The following is a 17,782-nucleotide window of genomic DNA, read 5'->3' as shown; positions in this document are numbered from 1 at the left end:
ACAGACGAGCCTTGTAGTTGATCAAATAAGTCATCGATTCTCGGTAGTGGGTAGCGGTTCTTGATGGTAAGTTTGTTCAACTCTCGGTAGTCGATACACAACCTGAATGTACCATCTTTCTTCTTGACAAACAAAACAGGAGCTCCCCACGGTGATGTGCTTGGTCGAATAAAACCACGCTCTAAAAGTTCTTGTAATTGGCTTTGTAGTTCTTTCATCTCGCTGGGTGTGAGTCTGTAAGGAGCACGAGCTATTGGTGCAGCTCCTGGTACAAGATCTATTTGAAATTCAACGGATCGATGTGGGGGTAATCCCGGTAATTCTTTCGGAAATACATCGGGAAATTCTTTTGCAATGGGAATATCATTGATGCTCTTTTCTTCAGTTTGTACTTTCTCGACGTGTGCTAGAACAGCATAGCAACCTTTTCTTTTTATTTTTTGTGCCTTCAAATTACTAATAAGATGTAGCTTCGTGTTGCCCTTTTCTCCGTACACCATTAAGGGTTTTCCTTTTTCTCGTATAATGCGAATTGCATTTTTGTAACAAACGATCTCTGCTTTCACTTCTTTCAACCAGTCCATACCGATTATCACATCAAAACTCCCTAACTCTACTGGTATCAAATCAATCTTAAATGTTTCGCTAACCAGTTTAATTTCTCGATTCCGACATATATTATCTGCTGAAATTAATTTACCATTTGCTAATTCGAGTAAAAATTTACTATCCAAAGGCGTCAATGGACAACTTAATTTAGCACAAAAATCTCTACTCATATAGCTTCTATCCGTACCCGAATCAAATAAAACGTAAGCAGATTTATTGTCAATAAGAAACGTACCCGTAACAAGCTCCGGGTCTTCCTGTGCCTCTGCCGCATTAATATTGAAAACTCTTCCGCGGCATTGTCCATTCGTGTTCTCCTGGTTCGGGCAATTTCTAATAATGTGGCCCGGTTTTCCACATTTATAACAAACTACATTGGCATAACTTTCTCCGACACTACTTGCTCCGCCATTACTCGTTCCGGCACCATTTGTTCCTTTCGTTCTGTTAACCCCTGGTCCGTAGACATCACACTTCGCCGCGCTATGACCATTTCTTTTACACTTGTTGCAAAATTTGGTGCAGAACCCCGAGTGATACTTTTCACACCTTTGGCATAGCTGCTTCTGATTGTTGTTGTTGTTGCGGTTATTATTGTTGTTGGGATGATTGTTGTAGCTGTTGTTGTTGTTGTTGGGCCGTTTGTTGTAGTTGCGATTGATGTTGCGATTGTTGGGATAATTGTTGCGATTATTGTTGTAATTACTGTTGTTGTTGTATTGGTGATTCTTATCACCGTTTTCCTCCCACTTTCTTTTGACTTGCTTCACATTGGCCTCTTCAGCAGTCTGTTCTTTAATTCTTTCTTCAATCTGGTTCACTAGTTTGTGAGCCATTCTACATGCCTGTTGTATGGAGGCGGGCTCGTGTGAACTTATATCTTCTTGGATTCTTTCCGGTAATCCTTTCACAAACGCGTCGATCTTCTCTTCCTCATCTTCGAATGCTCCCGGACACAATAGGCACAATTCTGTGAATCGTCTTTCGTACGTGGTAATATCAAATCCTTGGGTTCGTAACCCTCTAAGTTCTGTCTTGATCTTATTGACCTCGGTTCTGGGACGGTACTTCTCGTTCATCAAGTGCTTGAATGCTGACCACGGTAGTGCGTACGCATCGTCTTGTCCCACTTGCTCTAGATAGGTATTCCACCATGTTAACGCAGAACCTGTGAAGGTATGCGTAGCGTACTTCACTTTGTCCTCTTCAGTACACTTAATTATGGCAAACACCGATTCAACCTTCTCGGTCCACCGTTTCAATCCGATCGGTCCTTCGGTTCCATCAAATTCCAAAGGTTTGCAGGCAGTGAATTCTTTGTAGGTGCATCCTACACGATTTCCTGTACTGCTAGATCCAAGGTTATTGTTGGTATGTAGCGCAGCCTGTACTGCGGCTATGTTTGAAGCTAGAAAAGTACGGAATTCCTCTTCATTCATATTCACGGTGTGTCGAGTAGTCGGTGCCATTTCCTTCAAAATAGTTAAATGGAACAAGTTAATCATACAGAATATTAAGAGTAGTTAATAGTATTTCGTAGCATAATATGAACTTATTTATAAAAGCTTTTTCTTCATATTAGCGTTTTATAAGTTTAAATTCGGGTAGTACCTACCCGTTAAGTTCATACTTAGTAGCTAATATACAATTCAACTACTACAATTCTATATGAAAAACTGATTATAATAATATTTCGCGTTCAAACTTTTATACAATATTTTACAAACTTACAATACCGCTTATTTTACATAAAGCATGAAATATAGCACACAATAACTTTGATACAAGATAGTTGTGAAGATAATTCTAGCTAGTACACAAGTCGTTCAGCAAAGGCAATAAAGACAAGTAATTCATACGTCCAGAAACAAGTCATGCATTCTGGTTTTACTAGGAATACTTCCCATCCTTGGTCTTGTGGAACATAACCGTTATGGCCGTTGATAAGACAGCGTGTTGTAACGTCATCAAAGGGACGAGGGTTACGTAATGTCCAACAGTCCCGTAACAATCTAAAAAACTCATTTCTTACCCCAATTACCGACTCCGTCACTTGTGGAAACGTTTTGTTTAATAGTTGTAGCCCGATGTTCTTGTTCTCACTTTGGTGAGAAGCGAACATTACTAATCCGTAAGCATAACATGCTTCTTTATGTTGCATGTTAGCCGCTTTTTCTAAATCACGAAGTCCAATATTCGGATATATTGAGTCAAAATAATTTCTTAACCCGTTGCGTAAAATAGCATTTGGGTTCACCGCAATATATGCGTCAAAGTAAACACATCGTAACTTATGGGTTTCCCAATGTGATATCCCCCATCTTTCAAATGAAAGTCTCTTATAAACCAAGACATTCTTGGAACGTTCTTCGAATGTCTTACAAACTGATCTCGCCTTAAATAGTTGTGCCGAAGAATTCTGACCGACTTTAGACAAGATTTCATCAATCATGTCTCCGGGTAGGTCTCTTAAAATATTGGGTTGTCTATCCATTTTGTGTTTTTATACTGTAAAATAGACAAGAGTTAGATTCATAAAAAAAATACTTATTAATACAAGCAATTTTTACATATATCATAAAGCATAAGCACACTATATTACATATATTACACCACACGAATACAACTATCTTATTCCGACTTGCTTGTTTCTTCTTCTTCGGTTTTGGTTCGTTTTGCCAAGTTTCTAGGGATATATGATGTTCCCCTAATACGAGCCGTCGTTATCCACATTGGTTTAGAAAAACCTGGTGGTTTAGAGGTTCCCGGGTCATTGTTACAACTTAAGGACTTCGGGGGTTGACGATACATATAAAGTTCATCGGGGTTGGAATTAGATTTCTCTATTTTTATGCCCTTTCCCTTATTATTTTCTTTTGCCTTTTTAAATTCAGTTTGGGTAATTTCTATAACATCATCGGAATTCTCGTCAGAATCCGATTCATCGGAGAATTGGTAATCCTCCCAATATTTTGCTTCCTTGGCGGAAACACCATTGACCATAATTAACCTTGGTCGGTTGGTTGAGGATTTTCTTTTACTTAACCGTTTTATTATTTCCCCCACCGGTTCTATTTCTTCATCCGGTTCTGATTCTTCTTCCGGTTCCGATTCTTCTTCCGGTTCCGACTCTTCTTCCGGTTCCTCTTCTGGAACTTGTGAATCAGTCCACGAATCATTCCAATTTACATTTGACTCTTCATTATTATTAAGTGAGTTAATGGGACTTGTTCTAGAAGTAGACATCTATCACATAATATCAAACGCGTTAAGAGATTAATATATTACATAATATTCACATGTTAAAAATATATAGTTTCCAACAAAATTTGTTAAGCAATCATTTTTCAAGTAAACACGGTCAAAGTCCAGACTCACTAATGCATCCTAACAAACTCGATAAGACACACTAATGCAAAATTCTGGTTCTCTAAGACCAACGCTCTGATACCAACTGAAATGTCCCGTTCTTATTGATTAAAAACGTTCCATATTAATTGATTTCGTTGCGAGGTTTTGACCTCTATATGAGACATTTTTCAAAGACTGCATTCATTTTTAAAACAAACCATAACCTTTATTTCATAGATAAAGGTTTTAAAAAGCTTTACGTAGATTATCAAATAATGATAATCTAAAATATCCTGTTTACACACGACCATTACATAATGGTTTACAATACAAATATGTTACAACAAAATAAGTTTCTTGAATGCAGTTTTTACACAATATCATACAAGCATGGACTCCAAATCTCGTCCTTATTTAAGTATGCGACAGCGGAAGCTCTTAATAATCACCTGAGAATAAACATGCTTAAAACGTCAACAAAAATGTTGGTGAGTTATAGGTTTAACCTATATATATCAAATCATAATAATAGACCACAAGATTTCATATTTCAATACACATCCCATACATAGAGATAAAAATCATTCATATGGTGAACACCTGGTAACCGACATTAACAAGATGCATATATAAGAATATCCCCATCATTCCGGGACACCCTTCGGATATGATATAAATTTCGAAGTACTAAAGCATCCGGTACTTTGGATGGGGCTTGTTGGGCCCGATAGATCTATCTTTAGGATTCGCGTCAATTAGGGTGTCTGTTCCCTAATTCTTAGATTACCAGACTTAATAAAAAGGGGCATATTCGATTTCGATAATTCAACCATAGAATGTAGTTTCACGTACTTGTGTCTATTTTGTAAATCATTTATAAAACCTGCATGTATTCTCATCCCAAAAATATTAGATTTTAAAAGTGGGACTATAACTCACTTTCACAGATTTTTACTTCGTCGGGAAGTAAGACTTGGCCACTGGTTGATTCACGAACCTATAACAATATATACATATATATCAAAGTATGTTCAAAATATATTTACAACACTTTTAATATATTTTGATGTTTTAAGTTTATTAAGTCAGCTGTCCTCGTTAGTAACCTACAACTAGTTGTCCACAGTTAGATGTACAGAAATAAATCGATAAATATTATCTTGAATCAATCCACGACCCAGTGTATACGTATCTCAGTATTGATCACAACTCAAACTATTTATATTTTGGAATCAACCTCAACCCTGTATAGCTAACTCCAACATTCACATATAGAGTGTCTATGGTTGTTCCGAAATATATATAGATGTGTCGACATGATAGGTTGAAACATTGTATACGTGTCTATGGTATCTCAAGATTACATAATATACAATACAAGTTGATTAAGTTATGGTTGGAATAGATTTGTTACCAATTTTCACGTAGCTAAAATGAGAAAAATTATCCAATCTTGTTTTACCCATAACTTCTTTATTTTAAATCCGTTTTGAGTGAATCAAATTGCTATGGTTTCATATTGAACTCTATTTTATGAATCTAAACAGAAAAAGTATAGGTTTATAGTCGGAAAAATAAGTTACAAGTCATTTTTGTGAAGGTAGTCATTTCAGTCGAAAGAACGACGTCTAGATGACCATTTTAGAAAACATACTTCCACTTTGAGTTTAACTATAATTTTTGGATATAGTTTCATGTTCATAATAAAAATCATTTTCTCAGAATAACAACTTTTAAATCAAAGTTTATCATAGTTTTTAATTAACTAACCCAAAACAGCCCGCGGTGTTACTACGACGGCGTAAATCCGGTTTCACGGTGTTTTTCGTGTTTCCAGGTTTTAAATCATTAAGTTAGAATATCATACAGATATAGAACATGTGTTTAGTTGATTTTAAAAGTCAAGTTAGAAGGATTAACTTTTGTTTGCGAACAAGTTTAGAATTAACTAAACTATGTTCTAGTGATTACAAGTTTAAACCTTCGAATAAGATAGCTTTATATGTATGAATTGAATGATGTTATGAACATCATTACTACCTTAAGTTCCTTGGATAAACCTACTGGAAAAGAGAAAAATAGATCTAGCTTCAATGGATCCTTGGATGGCTCGAAGTTCTTGAAGCAGAATCATGACACGAAAACAAGTTCAAGTAAGATCATCACTTGAAATAAGATTGTTATAGTTATAGAAATTGAACCAAAGTTTGAATATGATTATTACCTTGTATTAGAATGATAACCTACTGTAAGAAACAAAGATTTCTTGAGGTTGGATGATCACCTTACAAGATTGGAAGTGAGCTAGCAAACTTGAAAGTATTCTTGATTTTATGAAACTAGAACTTTTGAAATTTATGAAGAACACTTAGAACTTGAAGATAGAACTTGAGAGAGATCAATTAGATGAAGAAAATTGAAGAATGAAAGTGTTTGTAGGTGTTTTTGGTCGTTGGTGTATGGATTAGATATAAAGGATATGTAATTTTGTTTTCATGTAAATAAGTCATGAATGATTACTCATATTTTTGTAATTTTATGAGATATTTCATGCTAGTTGCCAAATGATGGTTCCCACATGTGTTAGGTGACTCACATGGGCTGCTAAGAGCTGATCATTGGAGTGTATATACCAATAGTACATACATCTAAAAGCTGTGTATTGTACGAGTACGAATACGGGTGCATACGAGTAGAATTGTTGATGAAACTGAACGAGGATGTAATTGTAAGCATTTTTGTTAAGTAAAAGTATTTTGATAAGTGTCTTGAAGTCTTTCAAAAGTGTATGAATACATATTAAAACACTACATGTATATACATTTTAACTGAGTCGTTAAGTCATCGTTAGTCATTACATGTAAATGTTGTTTTGAAACCTTTAGGTTAACGATCTTGTTGAATATTGTTAACCCATTGTTTATTATAACAAATGAGATGTTAAATTATTATATTATCATGATATTATGATATATAATATATCTTAGTATGATGTATATACAGTTAAATGTCGTTACAACGATAATCGTTACATATATGTCTCGTTTCGAAATCATTAAGTTAGTAGCCTTATTTTTACATATGTATTTCATTGTTAATACACTTAATAATATATTTACTTATCATTTAACATAATTAACCAAGTGTATCAATATCTTAATATGATTCATATGTACCTAGTAAGACGTTGTTATAACGATAATCGTTATATATATCGTTTTCGAGTTTCTTAAATTAATAGTCTCATTTTTATGTATATAACTCATTGTTAAAATACCTAATGAGATACATACTTATAATAAAAACATGTTAACTATATATACAACCATATATATGTCATCGTATAGTTTTTATAAGTTTTAACGTTCGTGAATCACCGGTCAACTTGGGTGGTCAATTGTCTATATGAAACATATTTCAATTAATCAAGTCTTAACAAGTTTGATTGCTTAACATGTTGGAAACATTTAATCATGTAAATATCAATCTTAATTAATTTATATAAACATGGAAAAGTTCGGGTCACTACACATATAGTGTTTGACCTTGTAATGATCCTGTTGTTAATGAACCGTACACGATGGTTTTATACGGGGCGTCACAAATGTGGTTATTATATTTGAGTCGGTGGTCATCTCGACCCATTTTGATGTGATTATACATAATCAGTGCTTTTGATTCAGTGCATAATTGAGATATGATTACTAACTTGAATTGCCTCATTCTCAGGTAACAAAGTAGGTGTGAAGACTCGGTAATATTAGACCACTGATTTGTGCTAATAGCGGTGAGTGGGACTATCCCCGGATAGTTTAGAGTAACAAGTTGTGTTACTTTGATTATACTGTTGTTAGATTGTTATGCTTTAGCATTATTGTTGAGATGCTACATTGAATATATGGTTGTCTGCGCACTAGTTGGTATAACCTCTATCTGCCAGGTTAAGCTCAAAGAGGTCAACCTTAATATGTCAGGTTGGGTCCAAGTGCTACTGCCTGTTGAGTATAAAACTGAATGATGCTTTCGTTGCGTGTGGATGACTACGCTAGAGATTCGGTAGTATGGACTATCGGTAAACCCTAGCCCGATCAGCTAGTGGTTGTAGGCATGTACGATCCGCTGATCCTCTAGTTGGAGTTATTTGTTGTTGATGCTTTTGTTGTTATTAATAGTTGATGTACAAGTTGATACTTTATGCTACAGTCACTTAGCTTCGTGCTAATACCCCTCATCCTCCCTTGCAGGTTTTGAATCTTTTGTATGTTAGATTGAAGAGGGTGGGCACGGTGAACATATGTTGACAAAACCGAACTCTGATGTCTTGTCTTTTGTATATGTAAACAGTTGCTAACGTAACACACGTTATGTAAAGTTGTAATTAAAAAATATTTATACTAAATTATGCTAATATAATGTGGTTTGTATAATTATATCTTCCGCAGTGATAAAAAAAAGTATGGCGTTACACAAATAACTACAAAATTTTTGAAATAGATTTCTGTATTGGAATCGTTGTGATCTGTATCTATTTGTCTTTATTCGATTCGGTTTTCAGATTAAACGACTTGAAATCAAAGTTGGATACTGTTAGTCACACACGTAAAACGTCCAATTCTTACCGATTCAACGAGTCTGTTATTCCCCATATACACAAAATGAGAAAGGCTCATGAACAGTTCCACTATTTATTTATAATATATTTTATTATATTTTTTTCAATTTTTTTCTACAAACCTATGGATGCATAATAGTACCCGACCGTTGAAGTTTATATATATATATATATATATATATATATATATATATATATATATTATTAATTTACCTCTACATGCATATCGCAAATACTCCGCGCAGCAACAGACGTGCTCATATCCCACTCATTGTAACTAGGAAGTCACGTTAAGATATAAAAAAAATCATTACCGCCTTCCACGTCACATATTCGATTTCCAGAAAAATATACATATTCGACGCTTATAAAGCCATTAAAAACCTTAATCATCGTCGATGATACAAACATGTTCCTTAAACACGATGCCCGTTTTAAACATATTATTATGTTAGAACAAATAAGAGATGTATTTGTTGTTCCATTACACGCATTTTAATATACATCGAACATAATCAAAGACATAAGAGATAAACAATTAATCAGATTAGATAAACGGAAAATATATTAATGAATGTCAAGATAACATATCGTTTAAACAGAGAAATATTGGTTTCCAAGGGAGATAGAGTTTGATCTCCCTCAAGCTCTAGATTTACGGCTCCCCTAAAGTAGGTTAAACTCTTATCCTTAAATGACTCATAAAACTCGTATTTATATGCTTACAATCCCATCTGTATGGACGAGCCCTGGTCCATACGGATGAGCCCACTCATTCGTACGGATAACATTAAGCTCAAACGTGACCTTTATCCGCATATGCCCTTTCGAATGCCGAGTTTCACGTGTCAACATCCAACTAGGTGTACAACACATATAAATAAATATTAATAAACTATTCGTCAAGCAACAACCACACAATATACGCATAAACCAAATTCCCCCTTGGACGTTGCTAGCGAATGGTTATAAACACTTCTTGCAATCTTCGGTCAATCTCTTCAGAAGTACCATGATCTTCGGAATTACACGGTCCAATAAATTCTTCAAAAATACGTTAAAAACTCAAACTTCAAACATCAACGATTCCTGGCATTAAATTGGAAACAATGGTGAATCAGAAACGACTGATTATTTATGAGCCAAAAAATTTAAATCTTAAATAACGCTGTGTCCATGACGATTGGAAGAGATTGAAGAACCCAAAGTTACAACAGTCATAAGTTGTGGTTAATCTGATGACTGATGAGCTTTGAAGATTGTTTAGTATAAGTCTCTAGGTATCAAAAGAGCTTTACTTAAAGGCTCAACAGATTGAATTTGTTGATAATTGTATCGACTTGTGATTATCATTGAAATTTGACAAGGATAAAGATGAAGAGAAAAGATATGCGTCATATATGAGAGTTTGTTGGTGCATAAAGGAATTTCAAGTGAAGCTGAAAGTAACGTTACATTCTAGGGGCAATGTGTTGATCCTTAAGAAAGTTTGATGGTGTATAATTCTAGGAGTTTGATATAACTAGGTCTTAAGGAGTTTAAGCTTTACAATTCAGAGTTAATCATTTCATTAGGTTCCAGTCGTATTTTCTCCATACCAAGATCATCCAAAAACCTACACAAGTTGAATTAACAACTCTATGCATCAATCTAATCCATTTGACTAAAACGATACCCAAAAGTTAACGATTCGCTAAAAATATCGTTCTCATTATTCGATTAGCTCCAATAAACTTTACATTTTTAAAGAAACATATATACATATATTGTAGAATAACTTTGAGACCCCACCGATGATTAGGCGCGTGAGACAGTTTATGATGGTAGAGTCAAGTTTAGCCTATAAATTCAATTCCAACTACACAGAGTAAAAGACACAGTGATACACATAAATGTATTTATAGCTTTCCCTCCCTTCTTCACTTCAACTTCCCCTTCTTACCCTTTTTCTCTGCACAGAAAAGCCTCGTAAGAAAGAGCCTTGAGAAAGTGAACCAAATCCTTTCCTTAACATTCACGCCTCCATATTTACACCTTTCTTTTTCTCTTTCTACATTAAACTATCGTCAGAAAGATAACCCACAATTCCCTTTTTTCAAAGACCCTTTTAAACTCTCAGTCTTCATTTGAAAAGCAAAAGAAAAAAAAACAGAGCTTTTCTTGATTTCTTTTCAAGATTTGTAAAGTTCCTTGCTTTCATTGTTTTTAGGGATTCTCTTTTGTGGGTTTTAATCTTTTTTAATAAATCTTTAATGGGTTCTTGCGAAAAAGAACAAATGTTGATCAAATTTGATGGGCCAATTATTGTTGGTGCTGGTCCTTCTGGTATAGCAGTAGCAGCTTGCCTTAAAGAAAATGGAATCCCATCAATTGTTCTTGAAAGAAGTAATTGCATTGCATCTTTATGGCAATATAAAACTTATGATAGGTTAAAGCTTCATCTTCCTAAACAATTTTGTGAGTTACCATTATTTGGGTACCCTAAAAAATTCCCAAAATACCCCACTAAACAACAGTTTGTTTCTTACATTGAAGCTTATGCAAACCATTTTGAAATTAAGCCCAAGTTTAACCAATCTGTTGTTAGTGCTGAATTTGACTTGAAAAATGATGCATGGAGAGTTGTTACACAAGATTCTGTTTATGAATCACGGTGGTTAGTGGTGGCTACCGGAGAAAATGCAGAGGCGGTGGTGCCGGAGATTCAAGGGATTGAGAAATTTAAAGGGGTAGTTAGACATACAAGTGAATACAAAAGTGGTGGTGAGTTTAGCACAAAAAGGGTTTTGGTAGTTGGTTGTGGTAATTCTGGTATGGAAGTTAGTTTGGACCTTTGTATTCATGATGCAAGTCCTTATTTGGTTGTTAGAAACTCTGTAAGTTCATTTCATCATCATCATCATCATCATCATCATCATCATCATCATCACCATCATCATTATAATCATAACACTTTCTATTCCTTTTAGCTTGTGGTTTAGGTGTTGTGTGAGTTTTGTTATGATTATGGTATAATTGGTATGAGTATAATTTTATATGTCAAACTCACTTTTCATTTCACCTTTTAGTTCACTTTATCACGTGTGCCTTTTTTATGAAAAAGAAATAAAAATAGTCAACTGTATTTGATAAATCTCCAAGCTTTTTATTTTTCTACTAGGGTATTTGTTTCCTTGTTAAAAGAAAGCATTTTGGAAACAAATCGTTTGTCACAAGCGTGAAAATGTAGAAATTGAATGAGTAGAATGCTATTTTTATTATTTTATTTACTATTTCAATGTATCAAGATTTTTACTTGAAGTATATTGACTTAAAGTATAATTTTTACAGGTTCATGTTCTACCTAGAGAAATGTTTGGATTCACAACATTTGGTATAGCAATGGCTCTTCTCAAATGGCTACCTCTTAGGGTTGTGGACAAATTAATCTTATTTATGGCCAACTTAACACTTGGAAACACCGATAAATTAGGTTTAAAAAGGCCGAAAACCGGTCCCCTTGAGCTAAAAAATGCTACCGGAAAAACTCCTGTTCTTGACACCGGAGCTTTATCACTAATCAAATCCGGTAACATCAAGGTAACTATTGAAAGATTCCCTGACATGTACATTAATATATGACGTGTACAATTTTTATTTTTGTAATTAATTTTGTGGTTTATTGGAATCTTTGTAGGTTGTGGAGCAAGGAATAAGAGAAGTCACAAAAAATGGGGCCAAGTTTATGGACGGTCAAGAAATTGCATTTGAGGCTATTGTATTGGCAACAGGGTACAAGAGTAATGTGCCATTTTGGCTCAAGGTAAATTTCATGACACCAATAATGAAACACAAATTATTTATTATTCAAAAAAACTTGATTTAAGATTTGTGCTCCCATAGTCCTAAATTTGTACGTTTTGTTTTTAATTAAATTTTATTTATTCTCCTTCTCACATCACTTTCCAAGTCTTGCACATAGAAGCCTACAAAATGGTTTTTAGTAACTAAAAAGGTGAAAAACTGATGCCACTTGTTTGGATGATTCTCAATCTCTTAACATTTTTGTTGTCATTTTATGATGTGTTACTTTCAACAAGTATTATCTTGGTTATATTTCCCTTATTTTTACTGCTTTACCTTGTTTACCTCATTGAGTATGACCCACATTTTCAAATATTTCTATGGTATATAGAAAGATTTTAATGTTTCTAAGTTCTATGTTTAAAGTTTATTGTCATATTTAGTTGACTATAATATGTTATTAATAGATGGATATTATCTTAACGCAGGGAAGTGACTTTTTCACTGAAGAGGGAATGCCGAAAACGCCATTTCCAAATGGTTGGAAAGGAAAGAACGGACTGTATACCGTTGGATTTACTCGAAGAGGTCTTCTAGGAACGACGTGTGATGCCCTAAAAATCGCCAAGGATGTGACGGATCAATGGGGATCAACATCGTCCACATCTAAGCTTGAGTTTAGGTCAAAATGATGTATTGGTATCGGAATTAATAATAATAATAATAATGAGAATGAAAATGCAAAAAGCAATAGATAGGGTTTATAATTTTCTTTAGAAGGTCTAGGGTGTAACTTGTTATTTTACTTCGGGGTGTTAATTTCTAGTTTAAATGTTAGCAAACAGCATTCTCTTAGGTTGTTCAAATGTTAGAGGAGTTGGTGGAGGTTAGAACTGTAAATTAACAAGTTTTGTAATTCATTTTTCTACATTTTTTTTTCTTTAGTTTCATGTTTTGGTTAAAAAGCTTACGCTTCGATGCGAAGTATTTTTTTCGATTAACTTTCGGTTAGCTGAATGTTAAAGACAGTCAACAAGTCGTTAATAGTTGGTTATTTGAATGTTTAAAAAATGATTAAGGGTCAGTTAATGGTTAATTTAAATAAACGTTTAAATAATAGTTGACGGTCAAACAATTAAACGTAAAAATAAATAATAATAATAATAATAATAATAATAATAATAATAATAATAATATAATAAAAATAATAATAATAATAATAATAATAATAATAATAATAATAATAATAATAATAATAATAATAATAATAATAATAATAATAATAATAATAATAATAGGAAGTAAGAAAAAGTAATGAATTTTTTTTTAAATGGTTCATCAAAATACCTTAAAGTTGAAGATATTAACTGTTCGCCACTGTGAACAGTGGACTTCTAATCACAAAATGTTTAAAAACAGCTAACGAGTCAGTAACGGTTGGTTAATTAAACGATTAACGATTAGGCAATTAAACGTTAAAAGAAAATAAAAAAACTAAAAAATGAAGTAATAAAAATTATTATGAAATTTTAAAAATAAAAAAATGCATCATCAAAATATACTCAAAGTTGAAATATTCACTATTTTGCCTCTATGGATAGTGGACTTCTCATTACAATTAATATTGTTGGTAATGGCATTGGACATAACATGTTTTCTATCATCATACACTTTATTATTACTCTCAAATGTCGAATTTCATAATACAGTATTTGAAAGGGGGATGATTCTCACACACTTTTTTGATCCTCACACACCAATTTAAAGAAATGGAGTATTATTAGAAGAGTAAAAGGTTAAAATATGTGTGTGAGGATCAAAAAAGGTGTGTTAGAATCATCCCCCTATTTGAAAGGGCAATGATGTATGCACTTTCATTTTTTTAAATCCACTCATCATTTACAACTATTGATGCATATAGTACAAATACGTAATATATGATATAAGTGGATAATATCGTAAATAAGGGTGGAAATTTCTTTAGTTTTTTGAAAATCATAAACTTCTTTGTTTAGATATATTAATTTTAAATATATAGGACAAAGAAAATTATGACAAGTTGAATTTTTATTAAAAAAAACTGAAATAATCTATTTAAACCATAATCTTGAGCAACGTCATCATGATTGATTTGCTCTTTCAAAGTCAAACACCGTCTATCACATGAACATTATATATATCTATGTAGATTCCATTTTTTTTTTTTGAATAAGGAAAATTTTTATTAATATCGATTCAATGTTACAAGTATGTTGTTCTCCACGATAACTATACAAATCGAAAAATCATATCACTACACAGGCAACACATTGAAGATCATAACACGAAGCATTGACTTGCATAAATGCAAGTAGGATGAGGATTTGGATACAGTTCTGATCAAGCAACAACAAAGTAGTCGAAAATCCCACCCGTTTTGCAAAGAGATACAAACTCAACAAATGTCATACAAAGTAAAAACAGTAAACGAGAAACAAAAATGAAACGTTAATGTCCAAGAATATGAAGCCGAAGTATAGTATAGTTGCTACGCAATCAACCAATACCAGTCCTATTTGTGTCGATGCAATATGAGATCGGTTAATTAGCCATTGTGATCATGTCAAACTTGACTTTTTTGCTCTTTTAGATATCCAATTGTCACTGCAAAGCTGGATTTCGAATAGGATGGAGGAAGTATCCCAATCTTTATTGCGAAAGACTTTGAGATTTCTATGTTTTCATATGATGTAACCACAAATCCACTTACAAGCATTCAATAACCTTATACCCGAAGTAGTTAAAGTAGAGTTGTTGATATCTGTTGAATTCTCGTTAATTGAGAAAGAATTAGGGGTATTCATACCCCACCAACGATAGAGTTTTTGCCAGACTACTTTAACCGAACTGCAATTGGTTAGCATGTGGTCGACGGTTTCAACTTCGTTGGTGCAAATGGGACATAGTATCGAATCAAGGTCTATCCCGTGTTTGTCGAGTTCATTCCTGACTGGAAGGCGCTTCAATCTAGCTCTCCAACTAAAAATTTCAACCTTTAATGGTACGATTGGATTACGGGTTGTCTCTGATTTTTTTGTTGATGGTGGATATTTCTTTATGTTGATTTAGATGCTAAAGTTTTAGTTACAAAAATCCCGCATTATCCATGTTTCGGGACCACGAATCCCCATTGTTGTTACTTGCGCTGTTAACGTCGTTGTTGAACGTGAAGTTGCCGATCAGACTGTTAAGCTCCTCAAAATCATCTAAAGCTCTGCCTCAAGGATATCTTGTCCAATTCCATGATCATGAACTTAAGCCATCGTTGACAGTGATTATGCTGTTTAATAAGTAGTTTTATCCAGATCCAATGTTAAAAGTCTTGCGAATTTGTCTCGTAATCGGTAGTCACCGAGCCAGAAGTCATTCTAGAATTCCGTAGATTCCATTAAGATATAATTGGATTGGAAACAAATTTTCTTTAATTTACGTAATTTTTATCCTCTTTTTCATAGTTGTTTATAATTCATTTAAAGATGTACATTTAATTTTAATGATACCGCAACCCGCATACGCACCTCATATGCATGCGGGCGCTTAATAGTATGCGTATGCGTATGCGGTATGCGGATTGTATCTGATTCCTTTGTTCCCGGTACGGCGGTTGCTTAGCTGTCAAGTAAATATCTTTTCCATAATTATATCCGTGATTCGGGGGAGTCAGTTATGGATGAGATTAACGTGATCTGGGACGGTTCTAGAATTAGGGTTTGCCTATAAATACAAACCCTAATCATCATTTACCGGACACAGCACATTACGTAACTATCACATACGATACACATTACGTAAAACAACATCATTCAACATCTTTCAAGGTTAACAGGTTAGTCTTTTGTAAGCTAGTACCTACGACCTTATTTGGGGCCTCTTGATCGACGACCGTTATCAGAGGTGGACTTAATCACTTGGCCACCCCGCCGACATCATCATGTCGGCCAGGGTTATTCACGGTAGCCGGACCGGAGAGCCACGTTCTAAGATCCTTAAACCCCTCCTTATGTATTGAGCAGGCATATTAAACCCCACGGTTAAAATATGCATGATCAAGTGGTGCTTTCATTGAGAGTCGAATTAATTCAAGACTGTTTAATTGCTTTTTATTTTAAGGTTTTGAATTGTATGACTCGTTATTTACAAAATTTTTGAATTTTTTCTTTAACAGTATCATGACTTCCGAGGAATCATCGGAACATACCCAAACAGATGTTCAGAACGCACCGTCTGGTAGTCAACATACACCGGTTATGACTACGGGGGCCGCTATTCAGGCGGGGTACACGATGTACCCTCCACCTATATCCGGCGAACCCTTTCAGAGGTACAAGCCGATATATTCAGACGGGGTTACACCGCCAAGAGCAAACTCACCAGTCACAACCACGCGGCTAGACTTTTCGTCAGTGGATCCAAGGGTCATCTTTGCAGGCACTAGCGGTGGAACAACGGGGCCGCATGTGGTTTGCTGTGGCCAGGTACCTATTTACAGTACCACTGTTTCAATACCTCTGCATACGCAGAGCATTCAGCAGAATTCGTCATTTACACCGTTGCAACCTTGGCAACCACCGCGCCCAGTTTCACAATTTTTAACTCCTGCGGATGCGCAGGCGTTACTTAATAGTTGGGGATTTGGTGGCATCCCAGATGCAAACTCTCATTGGGCGCCGATAACAGCGCAGCAGCAAAGCACAGCGCATACAATTGGGCTTTTAAGTGTGTATCCTCAAGTTTTGCAGATATCTGCGCCACAGCTTTCGCTTCCTTTACAGCCACCTGTGTACTCTGCGTCTTCAAGTTATCCCTCTTTTCCAACGCAGCAGCCTTGGTTATATCCGCAGACGCAGGGTCAACCTTGGCAAAATGTTCAAGGGCAGGCAAATCTTGCAAGTCAATTCATGCAGGCCGCACCTCCTGATATGGTTCACTTATTTTCACAACCTGACTTTGTTCAGGACATGATGAAGCATTTCTTTGCAAACTTGAAAGGGGATCCTGTTAAACCACCCTTCGAGCTACCGACTACCTTTGACAAGTTTCCTCCGCATATATCCGCATACCCGTTTCCATCAGCACCAAAGATACCTAGCACGTTGGGTACTTACAATGGCCTGACCGATCCAGATGATTTTTTACAGCGTTTCGAAGGCGCAATGCGCACTCAAGGCTGGGTGGATCCGGTTGCGTGCCGGATATTTCCTATGACACTACAGGGTATTGCTCGTGAGTGGTTTAATAAGTTGCCGGCGGGTAGTATTGCCGGATTTATGGATCTGCGGACAAAGTTTTTGCTGCAATATCAGAATCAGAGACCACGCAAGCGCACTCACATTGAATGCCATGACATCGTGGAGAAGTCCAAGGAATCTTTGGGTGAATTTCTCACAA

General features: G+C 34.9%; 1 protein-coding gene across 1 annotated transcript; it reads left to right on the top strand.

Moving 5' to 3' along the window:
• The first annotated feature begins 10,824 nt into the window (after positions 1-10,824).
• On the top strand, positions 10,825-13,047 carry LOC139876580 (probable indole-3-pyruvate monooxygenase YUCCA4). The gene is made up of 4 exons (XM_071863920.1): positions 10,825-11,448; positions 11,903-12,151; positions 12,249-12,374; positions 12,844-13,047. Exons 1-4 carry the CDS (start codon positions 10,825-10,827, stop codon positions 13,045-13,047), a joined length of 1,203 nt encoding a protein of 400 aa, XP_071720021.1.
• The last annotated feature ends 4,735 nt before the right edge of the window (positions 13,048-17,782 follow it).

The sequence above is a fragment of the Rutidosis leptorrhynchoides genome, chromosome 11, assembly GCF_046630445.1.
Source record: "Rutidosis leptorrhynchoides isolate AG116_Rl617_1_P2 chromosome 11, CSIRO_AGI_Rlap_v1, whole genome shotgun sequence".
Classification (NCBI taxonomy): domain Eukaryota; kingdom Viridiplantae; phylum Streptophyta; class Magnoliopsida; order Asterales; family Asteraceae; genus Rutidosis; species Rutidosis leptorrhynchoides.
Note: the sequence above shows the minus strand (reverse complement) of the source record. Positions and strands in the feature narration are given on the sequence as shown.

What these genes read in the sequence shown, in the direction of transcription:
- LOC139876580 (XM_071863920.1), top strand. Translation starts at nt 10,825, where the DNA reads ATGGGTTCTTGCGAAAAAGAACAAATGTTGATCAAATTTGATGGGCCA. An exon ending in ATTTGGTTGTTAGAAACTCT is followed by an intron (nt 11,449 to 11,902) that starts GTAAGTTCATTT and finishes TAATTTTTACAG; the next exon opens with GTTCATGTTCTACCTAGAGA. An exon ending in TCAAATCCGGTAACATCAAG is followed by an intron (nt 12,152 to 12,248) that starts GTAACTATTGAA and finishes GAATCTTTGTAG; the next exon opens with GTTGTGGAGCAAGGAATAAG.